This window comes from Eptatretus burgeri, chromosome 3 (assembly GCF_056783735.1).
Source record: "Eptatretus burgeri isolate ZD-2024b chromosome 3, Ebu_testis_v1, whole genome shotgun sequence".
NCBI lineage: Eukaryota > Metazoa > Chordata > Myxini > Myxiniformes > Myxinidae > Eptatretus > Eptatretus burgeri.
The window spans coordinates 35,396,433-35,415,694 of NC_140963.1; the positions used below are offsets into that span (position 1 = coordinate 35,396,433).

Here is a 19,262-nt window from a genome sequence, read left to right on the forward strand (position 1 = left end):
AAGACGGGCCAACAGACAGACGCACACCCAAAAGAAACGAAAGGGACCTTCCCGCCTCGTGCGGTCTTCGACGAGACGAGCGAACCAGGCCGGCGTCGAGATGCGACCAAGCCCAGTGCCAGCAGACCACGCGCTCGAGCTGACGGAGAACCAGACTCCAGTGACAGGACGAGATGAGAGCAGATGCCGGCGACAGGGAGAGATCAGAGCAGACGCCGGTGACAGGACGAGATCAATCCTCCCTCCTCGTCCAAAAAACCACCAATAGTCCATGAGCCCACCAGATTTGACTACCAAATTGAGGGACTAAAAGCCACTCTGCTTTTCAGTTACCTTGATGTCTCTAGAGTATGGAATTGTGTGATGGACGCTTCTCATGCCCAGCTAAATGGTATTTTGGTGGCCATCTTTAAAAATGGCCACCACTTTTCAATGACCTTGATATATGTCAGTAAATTTGCCATATCTCCATAATGGCTTAACATAAACACATGATGTCACATTCATATGATTCAGTATAAAATTCTGCATCTTTTGGAGTGAATTTTGTTCAGTAATGTTAATTACTTATTTATTTATGAACACAAATGTTGTGAAAAAGTGGCGTTTTGTTACATTTTTTTCCATATTTGTTCACCTAAAATCACCATAAATATCAAAGTTTACTTATTTCAAGGTATTTATGCATGACTTGGTTATTTGACATTAATATTAGTGATATAGAGTCCTAATCATAGCACTCTTTCAAATCATATAGCAAGGAATTGAAACATATACACGACAGTCAAATCTCACATGAGTTGTCTTTTTTGTCCAGTATTATCACTGTAACATTGTAATCTCAGTTCAGGGGACCTCTATAATTCATTAACAACTATTCAGTCGGGTTTTTCTAATATTTTGACTTACTTTCAATTAAATTAATTGTCTTGATCAATTATTTTTTCATATTATTTTGCATTTTTAATACTTTTCTTAACAGTTTTATTGGGTCAATTTTATTTTCAATATGTTAACCCATGGATTAGGCTGCTTTCATATTTAATTCATAGATAAATGTATTAAAGTAATCAAAATAAAATTATATTTGATCTGGTCTCCTCATCACTGTAACCTTTGAGATAGTCCCTCAGTGAAGCTGTGCTAAAAATAGAAATGATGACAGCATGTAACCAACTAACAGAATTTAGGTCACCGAAGTGATGCAGCCAAATGGGGTGTGTGAGATGTTTCAAGATGAGCTAACAACTGAAATGTAAGTATTACACAGTACAACCCCTTTAGTGCACTATTGTTGGGAGCCAAAAGTGCCAACCATGAGTTAAGTAAATAAACCGTGTATGAAATTTGCAGAAATACATGTATATACAGGCCACATGATTTGTGCTATTTCAAATGATTGTGGTATTTATGATATTACCAGATATAAACAACAAAATATATTTCATTATCATTGTTAAAACTGCTGTTTCATCCAAATATTGTCATATATGTCCTGTTTTTTTAATATTTGGGATCCAAGCTAAAAACCCCTGTAAGGCCCTCTAAAATAACATAGCATTGTTGATAAAACATATCATTGCAGCTTCTGGAACTGATTTATTTTTAATTTTTCAGAAACCTGTTGCCACTTACCATATCAGCATGGCAGGAGATGAAGTTGAGCTGAAACGTTTGAAGACAGAGAGCAGTACATGCATTATATGTGGGGGAAAAGCTCCACTTTATGATTTATCATCCCCCAGAGATGAAGAATCATGGAAAACCCTGTGCCAAGCTGCTGAGATTCAACATTTTCAGCCAATTATCCATACTGCTGAAAACAGTGAAACCAACTTTTCTAATATTAAATATCACAGGGATTGCAGATCCAATTTCACCCATAAAAAGAAACTTTAAATTGTGAAGAAACAAGAGTACATAAATGAACAAGACTCTTTAAGGACTAGACATTCAACAAGGCAAGCATCTAGTACACAATCAAGAGTATACGATACGATATGCATCTTTTGCCAAAGCAAGAGCAAATACATTAAAGGAACTAATAGCCGGGAACCATTGTAGCCAGCAGTTGAGCTAAGGACTGACAAAACCATTCATGATATTGCAACTGAACTTCAGGATGACAGAATTTTATATATAACTGCTCGAGATATTGTTGCTGCTGAAGCACATTATCACAAAACATGTTACAGGAATTATATGAGGGGACAAACTGAAAGAATCTCTTCTGAACGCAGTGGTGCAGACAATCCTTACCAAAAACAGGAGAGGGCTGCATTCAACAAGGTGTGTGAATATATCCATACCGATGTCTTCTCAAACCCTCGTATTGTTGCACTGTCTGATCTCACTGCCAAAGTTGTATGCTTCATGGAAAGTAATGGGTTTGAAGTTACAGAGGCAACCAAAAATCACATGCGACGCAATCTCTATGCAGAGTTTGGAGATTCTTTACATTTCTTCACAGTTGCCCACAGAGTATATATATATATATATATATATATATATATATATATATATATATATATATATATATATATATATATATATATATATATATATATATATATATATATATATATAAGGCCAGACAACTTGACAGTAGACTCCATTGCAGTTGACTATGTTCAGTTAAAGGAAGAATATGACATTCTTGTAAAGCAGCAAGATCTAAAATCTATGATAACTCAAGTCGCCCAGCTTTTACGTGAACAAGTAAAATGTGGAATCTAAGAGCAGCCTTGGCCCCCTGACCCTCGGGAATTTAATATCACATACATATCCTTCCCTGATTGTCTTGTGCAGTTCCTGAATCTCTTACTTAATGGTAAGAATGCAGCATCCTCCCGTAATGAGAGGCTTTCATGGTCCATTGCCCAAGACATTGTCACAGCTGTATCAGCAGGCAAAGTATTCACCTCAAAGCATATTTTGATTCCATGGGTTATAAAGACTCTGACAGGAAATGTGGAACTGATCAAATTCATGAACCGGCTGGGACATGCATCTTCTTACTCCACCTTAGAGGAGATTAAAACTGCACTATGTATTGAAAAGCTAAAGAGTGCAGATGATCATTTCCCTCTTCCTTCCAATATACATTCTTTCATCCCAACTGTACTGTCATTTGACAACATAGATAGACAGGAGGAAGTACTGAGTGGAGCTGGAACTTCTCATCGTGTGAATGACATAATCATTCAGCCAACATCATCATCATCATGTCAGCCACAAAAAGCAGTTAAGACGGTAAACAAGAAAGACAAAAGGAGATCAATCTATCCAAATGAGAGACAGATTCCTCATTATATCTCTGGAAAGCAAGAAGGACCACCATCACTACCAGTGACTGAACTTCCTGAAAATAATGCAGCATTGACAGCTTCACAAAAGAATCACCTTTAGATGATAGCACGGGAACAAGAGACTGACAATCAGACGATTGCTTCATGGACTGGATTTAATATACAAACCAGAAGATATATTGTAATTTCACAAGACACTGTGGGTTACCTACCAACTATAAATGCCCCAGCTACAGAAATGGCAATTGTTCAAGAAATTATGTATCAGTCACTAAATATCCAAATAAAAAGTCGCTTCATCTCCAAAACATAGCAGTAGTAATGGATCAAGCTCAATATGCCAAAGCAACAGAAGTGGCTTGGAAATATCCAGGTAAATATGGAAGCATTGTTCTGATGCTCAGAAATTTTCATGTGATGTGCAACTTTCTGTCCATAATTGGCAAGCTCTTTGGAGATGCTGGGCTACGTGACCTGGCTGTGGAAGCAGGAGTCATTGCTGAAGGATCTATAAATAAAGTCCTTGAAAGGAAAGCAGTACAACCGGGCAGTGCATTTCCACAAACTCACCTAGGAAGCAATGATGAGGTTAATATGGAGAAGCTTTGTACACTGGCTTGAAGAGAATCATGTTGAAGATCTTGAAAAGTTGAATCACACCATCCAGGCAGTCCACAAGCTATGTAATGACACATGTGCAGCAACTTATGATGCTGCAGTTAAGGATGAATCATGCAACAGAATTTTGCAGATATTTAGTGCTTACTTAAAGGTTCTGAAAACTGACAAAGGCCCATTGGCAGCATTTTGGATGACATATGTGGAAATGATCGAAATTTTGCTTGGGCTTCTTCGTGCCAACAGAGAAGGTGACTGGCAACTACATCTTGCATGCATCAGAAAAATGATTCCATGGTGTTTTGCAATGGACAAAACCAATTATGCAAGGTATCTTCCAGTCTACTATGCCCAGATGTGCCAACTTCAGAAGACAAGCCCAGAGTTGTATGCTCACTTTGTTGGGGGTGGATTTTCAGTTCAGCTAAGCAGCTTCAATCCATTTGGTCAAATAGCAGTGGATCAAACAACTGAAGAGACTGTCAATAAGGACACCCAGACTGCAGAAAGAACATGTGGCTTCAGCCTCAAACCAGGAACTGTTGCCAGGAATTATCTTACAGCTCATCGAGCTATGGCATTGAGGCAACTGCGTGAACATGTATCTGCTAGAAGTGGAGGACTTAGTCATACAGATTTACAGCATTCACGAATCAAGCGAGATGAGTCTGATGTTACATCAATGGTTGATCTGTTGGAGAACAGTTGGTCAAATCCTTTTCATCAGGATCCATCAGATCTCATTAACCTGTCCACTGGAGCAGTGGCCACTCCTGAAATATCTAATGACATTTTGAAGGCACAGGAGAAAGGAGAAGAAGCCTACCAGAATTTCAGGGTGCAGAGACTTGAGAAGGGTGAAGGGTTCTATAAAAAAAAAATAATAAAAATAAACTTAGGCTGAAAACGTTTTCTTCAGTGAATAAGAAGCCAGTGAAAGGATAAACTAAAGAAGTAATGTTGAGAGCTAATAGGAGATTGTTTGGCAACATGATCCTCATTGCCCAGAACAGAAAACTAGATATGTGCAAAGTTTTGTGTCACCCTCTTGGTCCTCTGCCATGGGCACTTGCAAATTGTGATGGTACAGTGAAGAAAACCAATAAAGCTGTCATCGCAAAGCATCTGGAGACAAAAGTATCAGCCACTGAAGAACTTCCTCAACCAAATGCTACACTGATTGGTGCAATGAGGCTCATTCAGAAGATGCATGAAGAGAATCACACCTTTGCTGAGCTGTCTGATCGTGTTTTAGCACAGATACTCCATACCAGCCATGGAAGTAGTAGAATTGATGTAGTATTTGATGTGTACAGAGACCACTCAATCAAATCTGCTGAACGTGTCAACCGCGGTTCACAGGAATGAATAACCTTTAGTCAGATACGACCAGGACATAAAATAAAAAAATGGAGAAGGTTATTGGCCTGTGGTGAGAGTAAGAACCACCTGATACAGTTTATAGTGGACAGCTGGAAAGATCCCAAGCGAAGACAACAACTTAGCAACAAAACAATGTTTGTCACATGTGGTGAAAAATGTATCAAGTTCACCCAAGAGAACCATGAGGAGATAGAAGCTCTTAAATCAGACCAAGAGGAGGCAGAGACTCGGCTCTTATTACATGCCAAGCATGCTTCAGTGAGTTATCCTGCATTACTCATAATAGCAGATGACACAGATGTGTTCATCATTGCTCTTGGTCTGTGCACGCAAATTAACAGTGAAATGTTTATAAGGTGTGGAAACAAAACTCGTCTTAGGCTTGTCAACATCTCACGATTAGCCACTGCACTTGGAGTTGAAGTGTGCACTGCACTGTTGCGACTTCACCCTTGGACTGGCTGTGACACAGTGAGTGCACTGGCAGGACAGGGAAAGTTCAAAGGACTGAAACTCATCACCCAAAATGAGAAGTACAGGGATGCATTTACTTTACTAGGAAGCCAATGGGATTTGTCTTCAGAAGTGTCTAATACCATTCAAGAGTTCACTAGCAAGCTGTACAGCAGAAATTCCAAAGTGCATGAAGTAAATGAACTGAGGTATGACATTTTCCGATGCCACAGAGGGGAAATTGACTCTGCCCAGCTGCCACCATGTGAAAATACCCTCCTGCAACACACACGCCGGGCAAACTACCAGGCTGCAATATGGAGGAGGAGCTTAGACAATTCCCCTGCCATTCTAGATCCTACAGAGGGTCATGGTTGGGCCAAGTGTCAGGACGGATCTCTCATGATCAACTGGATGACCACTTCACCAGCACCTGAAATGGTCATAGACCTAATTTCATGCAGATGCACTCGAGCATGCCGACCATCAGAATGCACATGCATGTTGAATGGAATCAAGTGTACAGCAGCATGTAAGCTTATGGAATGTGCTAATATGGTTGATGAAGACAGTGATGACCACTATCAGGATGCAGCAGATATGTGTGACAGTGAAGACGATGATTAATAGCAATCTCATATACGTGTACTTTCTATTCTGGCAATATGCTGTTTAGCTTTCCTATAATAAACTAATTTCATGCAAGAAAATAACTGAAAAAATCAATTAGAATTATTCTTAGTTTCTATGAACGATGATACAGTCTATATCATGTTATTCAGATGTACAATATGTGGTGAAACATAATCAAAATATAAAACAGCTGATACTGCAAAAGTGGTAGCTTGTTCATATTTTTATATAGCCCTGCTTAGCAGGAGAAAATGTAAAGGTATCATCATTGACCCTGTGAACATATCCAAAAAGGTGTAAGAAATGTTTACCGAAAAAAGTTACATCTTATGTGAGCATCTTGAACAGAAATTACACTGATATTATTGGACAAACGTAATGACTAACACTGCAATTGGCCGTTATATTTGATTCAATTCTTAGTCATATAAACTGAAACAATGGTATAATTAGGACTCTATATCACTAATATTAATGTTTAATAACCAAGTCATGCAGAAATACCCTGAAATAAGCCAACTTTGATATATATGGTGATTATAAGTGAAAAAATGTGGAAAAAGGGATAAAAAAGCGTGACCTTTTCACAACATTTGTGTTCATAAATAAAAAAGTAATTAGCATTACTGAACAAAATACACACGAAAAGATGCAGAATTTTATACTGAATCATATGAATGTGACATCATGTGTTTATGTTAAGCCATTGTGGAGATATGGCCAATTTACTGACATATATCAAGGTCATTGAAAAGTGGCGGCCATTTTTAAAGATGGCCACCAAAATACCATTTAGCTGGGCATGAGAAGCGTCCATCACACGATTACATACTGCACAGACATCAAGGTAACTGAAAAGCATAGTAGTCCATTTGCCGTTATTATGTGTTCCATTGTCAACCTTGTTGATGTGGAAAGTGCGTGGTTTTATGATTGTTTTGGACTAACATGGGTCCATTAATAAAATTCAGGTTAGTTGCCGGAGTGGCGACCTTGGGGAACTCCTGTAATTTGCATAAATTCAAGATGGCCGCTACAGGTCAGACGATGGGGCTAAGTTTTTAATCGGTCAACATATAATCCTGTGTAATACCTCTTTTCCATATGATTTTGACATGAGGAATTCAATTTTGGGGTTATTTTTTACGTTCAGGAATAAATAGAGGTTCACATGAAATGTCCATGACTATTTTCTGCTGAAAATTATGCAACACCAATGCAAAAGTGAAGTCATGAATGGTTCACAACAGGATGTTGATAATCAGAAAGCATACACATTGTCATGTCATCATATTGGACATCTTAGGAACAGAGGACATAGAGCCTAGTAGACAACTTACGTATTGTTCATTCCCATTCATTGTACTCATCCCCTTCCGTATCCTCGTTTCTTTCCAGTTCTGCTTCGACACTCCCTTCTTCCACTTCACTTTCACTGTCCTCCACAGTCTTGTGTGGGTTGAAGCACTTGTCACTGCAACCACAAGTGCAGTATAGCGTGCAGGAGATCTTTGCATGGTGACAACTGCAACTTGCAGTACTGCAGGCCTTCCCCTCTGCTTTGCATCCACACCGCACAACATCAATGAGGTCCAAAGGGGCTCGTGGAGTAGCAGAAGTTGCTGGCACTGGGATTCCATCTCTGATGTCCCATCCATATTTTGTAATGTCAAGTTCAGGTGGGGCCTGCTGATCAGCTGATTTTGCAAGTACTGTCTGTAGATGTGCACGCAAAATATGTAGGAAGAGGTTGATCTCAGTTGGAGGTAATGCCATGAGCTTGAGGGGCTTGCCAGACTTTCTTGTGTACATATAGTACCTCATCTCACTCATCGTGGTACCTTCTGGCTGACCATACAGGACACAGAAGAATGTCCGCCCTGCTTCCATGAGCTGTTCATGGCTTGCGTTCAGCTCGCCAAGTACGGAGTACAAACCAGGGAAGTTGCCAGCTCTCAGTGTCTTCAGGGCTGACACTTTGCCTTTGCCATATGGGTATGACGTAGTATCTGAGCCAGTGATGTAGTGCATTCCCAAAAGCTGCAGACACTTGGGGCCAAGCTGGTCAAAGGTGGTGTTGATATCCCAAATTGCTCCATCCCACCTTTCCATCTGCACTGTGGCCTGGACGTTGCACTGGTAAACCCAGTAAACCATCAATACAAAAACATCAGTGTCATCAGAGAGGATACATATCACTCTTGCATTACATTCAGCAGCCATGAGCAGGTGTGAGATCATTGTAATGTCTGCTTCATCATGGTTGAATGCACCATGGCTACGGCTCTCCACAGTAACTCCTTCACCAAAGTTATAGGTACTCAAAACCTTGGACAGCTGCAACTTGTTCTGCTTGTTTTTCAGGATGGTGTCTCGACTAGGCAGGGGTGTGTTTATTGTGAGGTCATAGTTGATGGAACCAATGCCAGCACGCCTCACTCGTTCATGGTTCCTTGCAGAAACATCATAATATTTGTCAAAGACCAAGATTATCAAACCAGGCAAAAATCACGCCAACAGTTCTACTCAAACCCATGAATTGGTGGAGAAGCTGAGCATTGTCACCGAGAAAATGAGCAGCGGATTTCCTGAATCTCAGGACCTCATCATATGATGTTGTGAACCCATGTTCATGAAGGAGCTTTAGAAGATCAGAACTGCCATGGCGGTGCAGTAGTTTGACAGCCAGTCCTAATGTTGTCTGATTTCTGGTACCTGTAACATGACTTTGAATTGACTGGCTCAGGCTTAGAGATTTCTTGGTCATTTCACCACCAGACACTAAGTCTGAAATCAACCTCAGTAAAGTTGGGCTTGTTGCCTTGATTGTGTTGGCTTGTGTAAATTCTGAGAGGTCATAATTGGCACTGTTGTACTTGACTGAGCGTGCCTCCTTCTTGATCTGCCTTACCACAGAATCAATACTCCTCTCATCTGCATCATCCACTTTGATCCATTTTCAGATGGTTAGCAATGGACTCACGGAAACCAACAATGGTAGCACATCCATCTACCCGAACTAACATAACGTCCTTACTCATGCAGTCTGTTAGTTTGCTAAACATATCACGTCGAGTGAGTTTGCCACCAAGATCACATTACAGGGAACGCAGTTCAATGCTATTCCACATCTTTGACCTGTCACAATTCATGTGCTCGATGACGTTCTTTAGGGCACTTTCTTCTGCAACACCAGTTGGCAAATCAGCATATTTAGGGACTGTCATGAAATTGTTATAACAGCGTACATGGTATTTGCACTCAGCCGCAGGGAGATCAACCAAATATCCAATATATAACTTGACCGTTCTGGCTACTTCATCATTACGTTGCTCAGCAGCATTAATGATGGCATCTTTCATAGTTGGGATGGGATTACCTTCTTGTCAAAACGTTCTTTAGTCATGCACTGACGAACACGATCCCATCTTTCTGGATGTTTGTCATCAACAGGTAAACATTCTTTGCCACAAAAAATGCAGTCACGTTTGTAAACAAACACACCACTGCCTGTTGCCTGTGTGTGAGAGATCCTGTTGTCACTGTAACACAATCGTCTTCAGCTTTTCTTTTCTGTGATTTACAAAGTCTCTCAATTTTTTGTTTTGATGTGCAAGTACAGTAGCATCCTTTGTGACATTCTATGCGAACAGCATGACCACCACCATCAACAATGTCCTGTAGTTTTGCACGTAGCTCTTCATCTCCATGGGCTTTGGCACAGGAGATCAATGTCTTGATCCCTTGATCAGCGAATTTCTTCAATTCCCCTCCACCATGACACATGGGAAGAATGCACCTTGAATCAGCCATATCTGTAAAAACAAAACAATTAATTAGTAACTCACATTAATGTCGTATGTGAGCGTCCAGTTGTCAGAATAGTGACCTTGTTGTCATTCAAAATGTATCTCACACGGCAAACAATTGCCAGGAACTCGAACATTGACCTCAAATTTACTTCTAATCACAAAAATAAGGTTAAATATCGATTCCTCCTACCAAAATTATATGGAAAAGATGTCTCATGTGTAATTTTAAGTTCATTAAGTAAAAAGTTATATTTTCAGCCCGGTCGATGACGGCCATCTTGTATTTGCGCAAAAATAACAGATTTCCCCATGGTTGCCATCCGGGCAACCAAGCTTAATTTTGTCTATGCATGCCTGTGAACAAGAAACCACCATAAAACCATACACTTTTGAGGACAACAAGGTTACTTCTCTGGCAAATGGACTAAAGTGCCTTTTAGTCCCTCAATTTGGTAGTCACTTCATTTCTGATGTCTGGCTCATGGACTACAACCTTTCTCTCTAGGAGGGAGGGGCCTCTTTCCCTGACCACTCACCTCTTGATTGGCCGGAACCATCGCACGATTCCCTGGCCGCCCTCCATTGGACAGACGCACGGTAGGCGGAGCAACTCCCACCTTTCTGGGCGGAGTCCTGAGCAGAGGCGTCAGTGGCACCGCCCACCTCCTCACCTCTGGCCGCATGCTTAATGGCGATCGTGTTGAGTCGGAAACGGGGATGGTGAGACGCCCGCTCCTTGCCGATTGGCAAAGGAGGGGTGCCATGCCTATGTTAGGCTCCGCCCACGTCCGCGCTTGCTGGTGAGCACGCGAAGAATGCCGCGAGCGTTATGGCGTCAGGATGGAAGTGAAGATGGCATTGTTATCGTTGTTAGAAGTGTAAAAATCCTATCTATAAAAATAACTAGCAGCGCATGTACATTTAACAACCCATTAGACAAGGGAAAGGGAGCTATCTATCCACATTTACTTATCGAAATAACTGAGCTATGGGGACCTGACTGTCTGTGTGCACAAGGCTTCCAGATTCGTAACACTATGACATGCCATGCCAATGTCCTGCCCAAGTGGAGAGGGAAGTGGTGCTCGTATGGTGGTTGTATTGTGGTGGTGGTGGTGGTGGCAAGGTGAGGTGCTTGATTCACCGCTCAAATTGCCCGTGTATATATGCTGGTAGCTGGGTGGAGATGGTCTTAGTTTCGAGCAATGGCTGTTTCTTCCACTTAATCGTGGGGATGGTATCCTCTCTCAATCGTGGCGGATAACCACAAGATCCAGCCACTTCTGTTTTCATAGCAGTGCTCTGTAAAATGTTTCGAGTAGAAAAGTGAACAATTTGTCGGCCGGATCCACACTCGGGTATTTCAAACAAACCTCATGCAATTTCTGGCAAACTTAGGGTCTTTCAGCCATGAGTGCAGCATGAAACCATTCTCAGTTTGAATAACTGCAACCACCAAGAGCACATCGACTCAGCATATTTGTGGAAAAACGACAATTATTCGCCGTTTGAGTTATATCGTACCGCAATATAACCCATAGTATAGAATCGAGAGAGACGGCCCTGATCTCATGTCTGACATTGAGGGCCTCCATCCATTGGGATCACAGAAGAAACATGTCCAAGGTAGACTGACCAGGTCTGAATCCAAATTGATGATCTGAGATGATGTTGGAGAAAAGGAAGGGTTTTATGTGAACTGCCATGATGGATTCCATGATCTTGCTGATGATTGGAAGCAAGCTAGTAGGTCTGTAATTAATGGGATCTTTATTTAAGTAATGCAGTGATGTTGGCTGATTTCCAAGCAGATGAAAGATGACTTCGGGCAAATGTTAGGATGATCAGAGCAGAAAGAGAATATGCAAGAGCAGCAGAGCAGGATTTTTTGGCCACAACAGCTGATGCCCTCTGGTCCAGTTGTGAATTCATAGTTGACGTCTGCCAGAAACTTCTCTAACTTCTCAGGTGCAAAAGACACAGAGTCCGTGAGCAGTTGGGTGTGACTGGGTAGGGTGGGTACAGAGAGCGAGGCGTTGGGAACACAAGATTTCGAAGCAAACACAGAATTGAGGCATTTGGTCTTCTCACGAGCGAATTGGCTGTGGTGCCATTTGGAGAGAGGGAAGGGAGAAGGGGGACCATACTCCAGAGAAGATTTAACAAAGCACCATCAGGTTTTAGAGGAGAGAGACAAGTTTCAATCTTGAGGTTGGACAGATGTTATTTTCTTGCTCTCTTGAGAGTGGACACACACTTGACACTAGTTTTGTGGAATGAACTCGAGATTGTTTTCAGTTGGGTTTGCTTTTCACGAAGAGAAATGAAGTTGTGTCAGAGCAACTGCCTCACCACAGGATTCAGTGTACAGGTGGGAAGAAAGGGAGGATAACTGAAGACGAGATGGGAGAATTCCTAAGCTGAGTTAATATCAGGGCAGTAGATATAGGAGACCAGTTCTGAAGAGAGATGGCAGCTTGCCATCCCTGTCAATCTGACTGAGTGAACTGCCAGTCCCGTTGGCGCTGAGGCAGCTCTATGAGAATAGCAGCTCTTAGGGTTTCAGCTGCCACTCCTCTACCCTCGAACCCATCCAGGTTCAGCCAAGTGAGACATTCAAATAAAATATAAAATTCAAAAATAACCCAGATTCAAAAAAATTAATAATCCTGGCTGCCAGGCAGAGAGATGTTGACAATCACAAGCATATGATCAGATGAATCAATTTGAGCAGAGGAAGAGCTGCAGACATTTGTGGGGAAGTTTGTCATCACCAAGTCCAGAAGGGAGGATTTGCCATTGGGAGAAATCTGGGTGGGAAAGTTCACAGATTGAGTCAATTCCATGGAATCACAGATGCCCTTTGGTGAGGTGCCATAGCTGGCGAGAGAGGTACCAACACCCAGCCATTTGGCATGGTGACAATTTAAATCACTGCATATGATGAAAAGAGTTTGGATGAGTGTTGTTTTTATATAATTCTTTAGTAGTGCAGAACAAGATGATAATACATTATGTTTTCACCTCTTGTAATCCAGAGATAGAAAAATAAATTTACTTTCGAGTAAATAACATGAATTGCATGGTTAATCGTTTTTCAAATGGGGGAGAGATTCATGGTCAGAATGCCAGGAATTCCTATTCACAGCAAGTTCCTCCTTTGCCAAACAGTAAACTTGGCAGAAAAGTGAATAAGAAAGTTGGCAATTATCATACAGTCTGATCTTCACAAACTCGATGCAATAAGACAACTAAACTGTACATCATTGATAAAGAAGCACAATCACCCACCGGGATTTTTCTGACAATTTCATTCCTATTTCTGAGATTGCATTACAAATTATGTTTCTAACTGTGAGCAATCAGGTGTAATAGTATGACAGTGTATTCACATCACGTTATGGATATTTGCCAAACTCGTCTTTTCATCCATTGGATTGTTCATTGTCTTGTGAACCAAACTATTTTGGCATCTTTCTTAATCGAGTACTGACTGTATGTCTCACTAAAAAGTTGGCCTGGAACTACGAATATTGCTGTCGACTTCCAAGAAGTCCAAATCTGCCACCCACATAGAGCCCCATTCATGCGTTTTCTGGGAAAATAAAGCCCAAATCCACTGTCAGCAGGAATAATACGAAAGGTATGTTGCTTTTTGTGGCTCATTCAGCATTAGTGAGTGAAACTAAATCTAGTAACAGACTTCTTTTGTCACATTTCAGTGTTTTGTGATTATGTAACTATTTGATCAATGGTGAGCTTCTAGAGTTTTTCGAGCAAATGTTTCAAACTCATACTCCAATACCACGGATGGGTGCTTTAAAAACCTGTCTGCAAAATTTCATGGCTCACGGTAGTTCTGCAAAAGAAGATTGTTTTATGGTTGGGACAAAATCCAAGATGGCCACCATTATAGAACAAAACTCAAAAAGCAAAATCTGTTAGGATCAAGTTCCAAGGGTGTGCTATAAACATGCGTAGATTGGCTTAGACAGCTGAAAGTGTTTTCAAAAGTTCTTTCATAAAAAAAAAAATCGGCAGAACTAGAAAAATAATAACGAGAACTGCTGGCAGTGATGACCGGGTACCAAGACGTCCCACTTTAATACAACCCCGCTTTGATCGGACACCTGACCCATGACATCCTCTTTATTACTATTCAATTGAATTCAGAATGGGATGAAAATAAATTCAATTCAAATCAAATGGAACACCAAATAGGTACTGATTGGAGTCATCAGAAAGAAGTTGAATAAGCAAAAAGCAAGGATGGAGTCATTAGGAAGAACCTGGATAGGATTCGGGTTTCACCTGCTACTCCTCTACCCTCAAACCCATCCAGGTTCAGCCAAGTGAGACTTATTCAAATAAAATATAAAATTCAAAAAGAACCCAGATTCCAAAAAATTAATAATTCTGGCTGCCAGACCATGCATCTGATCAGTTTGAAATTTATAACATATATATTTCCCCATGTCTGCAAGATCATAATTGTGACATTTCACGTTGATTGATTAAGCCGTTCAATAGAATTTCCTTTCAATCCAATATTGCTGCCAGACCATGTGACCTATCAATAATTTGTGAACACCCTGGTATCCCCAAGGCTTGGAGAACATGTGTGTGAAGTTTCCCTTTGATCTATCCAGGTGTTCCAAAGAACAACATTTTAATGGTGAAGTCTCTCAATGTTGAAGAATCACTTTGAAAATTAAATAATTCTCGTATCCAGATCGGGATTCGGATCTTCACCAAAATGGAATCAATTTGTTGTTGCGACACACCCAACCTGTCCACCAAGTTTTGTCCGAATCTGTCAACAACTTTTTGAGATATCGTGCTATATATCGGTTTTAGCCCGATCTATAAATGGTGGATTCACTTAAAAAATTTTCGTAGTCGGATCCGGATCCCGATCCTCAACAGAATCTAATCAGTTCGTTGTTGTCATACACCGAATCTGTCCACAAAATTTTGTCTGGATCTGTCGACAACTTTTTGAGATATCCTGTGCACAAACAGACAGAAAGGGGTGAAAACATAACCGCCTTCACCTTTGGTGGCGGAGGTAATAATGTAGAAGAACCAGAAGAAAAACAATAGGTTACCCAGCCTGAAAGGCTTGGTACCCAAATAATTCCAAAAGAACAAAGATGTGACAATACAAAGAGGAGGCTGGCGAATGATCTGGTAATTCCAGTTGCAAGGCATAGATGTGAGTCATGGACAGTGAAAAAGAAAATTAGATTGACAGTTTTGAAATGCTGGAGACGAATGTTGATAATTTCATAGATTGCAAGAAGAACAAACAAATCAGTGGTTGAAGAAAGTAAACCACCATAGATATTAGAAGCACTGATGCTAAAACAGAAACTGTCATAGTTTGGGCACATCATGTGTGCAGGAAACAAAAGTCTGGAGAAATCAACCATGCTGGGTATGGTTGAGGAAGAGGCAGACCTTATATGTGCTGGATGGAAGGGATAAAGGCATTAACCAAGCTAAGCTGTTTCCGACAGTGCTTCGGTAAGCAGCGCAGGATGGGGACGTTTGGAGAAATTTGATAATGAATGTCACCAGAAATCAGACACAACTTGATGGAACTATATGAATGACATGAACAAAAACAATATGTTTCCCACCTGGCGGCTTGGAAGGCGATTTATATCAAACATCGTGCATGCAAATTCTGACTTTACTTTCTTGGAATAAATTTTTAAGGTTATGAAATCCATCGTCACTTCAGACATTAAATCCTTCTTCTTCTCCAATGGCTTGATTTCCGATCATCAATTTGGATTCAGACCAGGTCACTATACTCTCGACATGCTGCTTCTGCTCTCCCAACAATGGATCGAGATCCTCAATGCCAGACGTGAGATCAGAGCTATCTCCCGAGACAGATCGCATGCTTCTGATACAGTCTGGCACCCTGCCTTGCTCACCGAACTCTCTTCCTATGGTATCCAAGGCCATCTCCACTCTTGGCTCGCAGACTTCCTCTCCTGTCACAGTCACCGTGTGGCCCTAAATGGAGTTTTCTCATCCCCTCTTCCTGTCCAGGCTGGAGTTCCTCAAGGCAGCGTTCTGGGCCCTGTTCTGTTTCTGGTTTTCATCAATGATCCATCTGACTCTGGAAAATCCTCATGACTTTGCTGATGACTCCAGCCTCTACCATACCATCTGTCATCCCTCAGACTGGCAAGCAGCAGCTTCTTCATTCTCTCAAGATCTGAATAATATTACAAGCTGGTCCAACACTTGGAACATGTTTTTCAATCCTGACAAATCTCACACCCTCACTTTGTCTCTCTGAAAGAACTGTCTGGAACCCCCTCCCCTATCTACTTTCTCAACAATCCTCTTGAAGAAGTCCTCTCATTCAACCTTCTGGGTCTCACTATCTGCCTTGATCTTTCCCAGGAAAGCCACATTTCCAAGCTGGCCTCCAAAGCCAGTGGCCTACCGCTGTCATGCAAAGTCCTTCCTTGGCACACCTGAGCTCCTGACCACATACAAACCTTTCATCCACAGCCTGATGGAGTACTGCTCTCCCTTCTGGGCTGGTGCTCCCTCCTCTCACCTTTCTCGGCTTCACGCTGTGGAAACCAAGGCATTTAGGATCATTTTGGTACCTCCTGAGGTGAGGCTGACTCTTTGGGCCTCTCACTCTCTCACTGCAGGCAGGTCGGTGGTCTTTCTGTCTTCTACCATCTTCTCTCCGGTCCCCCCCCCACCCTTGCTCTGTCTGAGATATGTCCCCCCAATATTTCCACAGGGCGCTCAACATCCACCAGCAACCCTCTTCTAGTAAAACTACCAAAATCAAGATTCACTGCTCACCTTCACTCTTTAACCCCTCTTTTTTCCCACCTTTGGAACAAACACCCACCCTTCCCTCCAGGTCTTCAAAACAGCTGTTCACCACCATCTCCTATCTTCCCCCATCCAAAACCATGATCTTTTCTACCCCCGTTAATCCACCCCAACCGCACCTCCTTCAAATTCTCTGTTTTTCTTTCTGAAAGTCCCTGTCATGTAAGGACCTGAAATTCCCTGCAGTGTCCATCTTGTTTACCCTGTGTACCCCGCCCCATCCCTCTCTTCCACAGATCTCCTCACGTCTCTCTTCCCCACTGTTTTGTGCTTCCTGTCTCCCCTCTCCTGCCCCTCTTGTCTCCTGCTCCCCTTGTTGTATGTTCTGTGTGTTCGCTCTCATACAAGCCTTGACATTGTACACAAAAAAAAATAATTTTTGATCTAAAATTTTGTGAAGTGAGAAAAGGTCTTCACACGTGCTTACACAACGAATCAACAATTGCTTTCAGTCTATGAATGAGGGGCATTTTAAGGGTTGGTGTTTCTTATTCAAATGTGAGTATCTCATTCCGAGGACAATTTTAAACCCTTAGATGCATTTGTTAAAAAAAAAACGCATTAAGTCATTCATGGGTCATATTGACCCACGATTTGTGAGGCAGTTAATGTTGCAAAAACAAAAACAATAAAACGTAATTAGCTTTATTGTCATATTATTTGAGATGTATTCTTTTAATATATAGTATAATTTGAGGTGTATTTAATATATAAATGCAAGGCTGTTTGCCCATCGTGCCTCGTTTTACTCCCCTTCTCAGGTTTGGTGGACCACCTCCTTGTTTCATTCAAACGTTGCTCTTCCCTCCTGATCAAGGGTTCTCAACCTGGGGTCCTCCTTTTTGTGACCAACACCTTCGCAATATAGTGTTACTTCAACACAAGACACCACATCTTTTTCTCACAAAAATGGAAAACAGATAAATTATAGACTTTATAATGCTCTTTCTTCTACCACTTTGGCAAATATCTGTCAAGATCATTTATATTTACAAAAATAAGCCAAAATATGCAACTTTTAAAACGAATTTGGCTTCACAATGAATACTTAATGAATTCCATAACTCTGACAAATATTTATTTAATGGCCACGATCAATCACATCTTGTTGTTGGTTGAGATGTGGGAGAGGTTTGGCACAAGATTTCACAAACTGGTTGCGTTTATGGAAATGTACCAGGACCGCAACACATGCGGTATATTTTGTTTCAATCATGATGCCATAAGCATGTTGCAAACACATTATTCAACAACAACAACGATTATTATTGTTCAATTTTTTTTAATTATCATAATCTAAGGTTGGAGGAGGATATTGCACATTATTCAGATGCAGGACAAACACAGGTGAAACTATAATGGCATCGGTAGAGCGCATACCTCCGCTAGGCTGAACAGTTCAAGTTTTTTATCCCACTGATAGACCAGATCTGCATCTGGACCTGAACCAAAATCTAATCGGTTTATTCTTGCCATCTAACCAATTCATCCACCAAGTGTTGTCATAATCCGTCCATAACTTTTGGAAACATCGCGTTTTGTATTGTTTTTAGCACCATCTCTTAATAGTGGAGAATCACTGAAATTTTTTTTTTTAAACCTCTCGGATCTGGATTCGGATCTTCATCAAAATCGGATGAATTCGTCCTTGTCACACACTCAACCTGTCCACCAAGTTTTATCCGAATCTGTCCTTAACTTTTTGAGATATTGTGCTCACACACAGACAGAAGAACAGACAGGGGTGAAAACATCACTTCCATCCACCGTCGGTGGTGGAGGTAATATCAGTGTACTTTTCCATAAATTAAAAGGAGAAAATTTTCACGCATTGGGTTGATATAAAAGTACTTTGTTCTTGATACATCAGCACTCAAAAAGTAAGATGACCAAATAGTTGGTTTACAAGGCAATTAACCAATCCAACTGAATCAAAAGGCAAGTTTTTTGAAAAAAATCCATAAATGTGATGCGAATAGAATCCAATCACACATGTTTTCTCATGGTTATAAACATAATTGGTGATGCAATCTCAGAAATAGGGAAGCAATGTACATTAAAAAAAATAAAAATTGCGGGACAACGACCCAGGTGGTTGTGCTTCCTTTTTCCATTTAATTATCTTGATGCAAAATTTATATTATCATGAGCAAATGCCACCTGTCGCTTCACTGACAAG

At 41.0% G+C, this 19,262-nt stretch overlaps 1 protein-coding gene and 1 pseudogene across 2 annotated transcripts in view; one reads left to right on the forward strand and one right to left on the reverse strand.

The window, feature by feature from the left end:
• LOC147029677 (uncharacterized) overlaps positions 1-19,262 on the reverse strand; it is a 34,714-nt gene that overhangs the window by 7,357 nt on the left and 8,095 nt on the right. The window contains exon 2 of one of the 2 annotated variants that reach the window (XR_015056012.1): positions 7,736-10,210. Coding sequence is in view for 1 of the 2 variants with exons in the window: in XM_085872909.1 (XP_085729035.1) it covers positions 7,743-8,636 (894 nt within the window). In the remaining variant the exon portion in view is untranslated. Of the gene's footprint in view, positions 1-7,438; positions 10,211-19,262 lie in introns of those variants that run through there. The other variant, XM_085872909.1, reaches the window with a different exon arrangement.
• Positions 101-6,671, forward strand: LOC147029678 (uncharacterized; annotated as a pseudogene).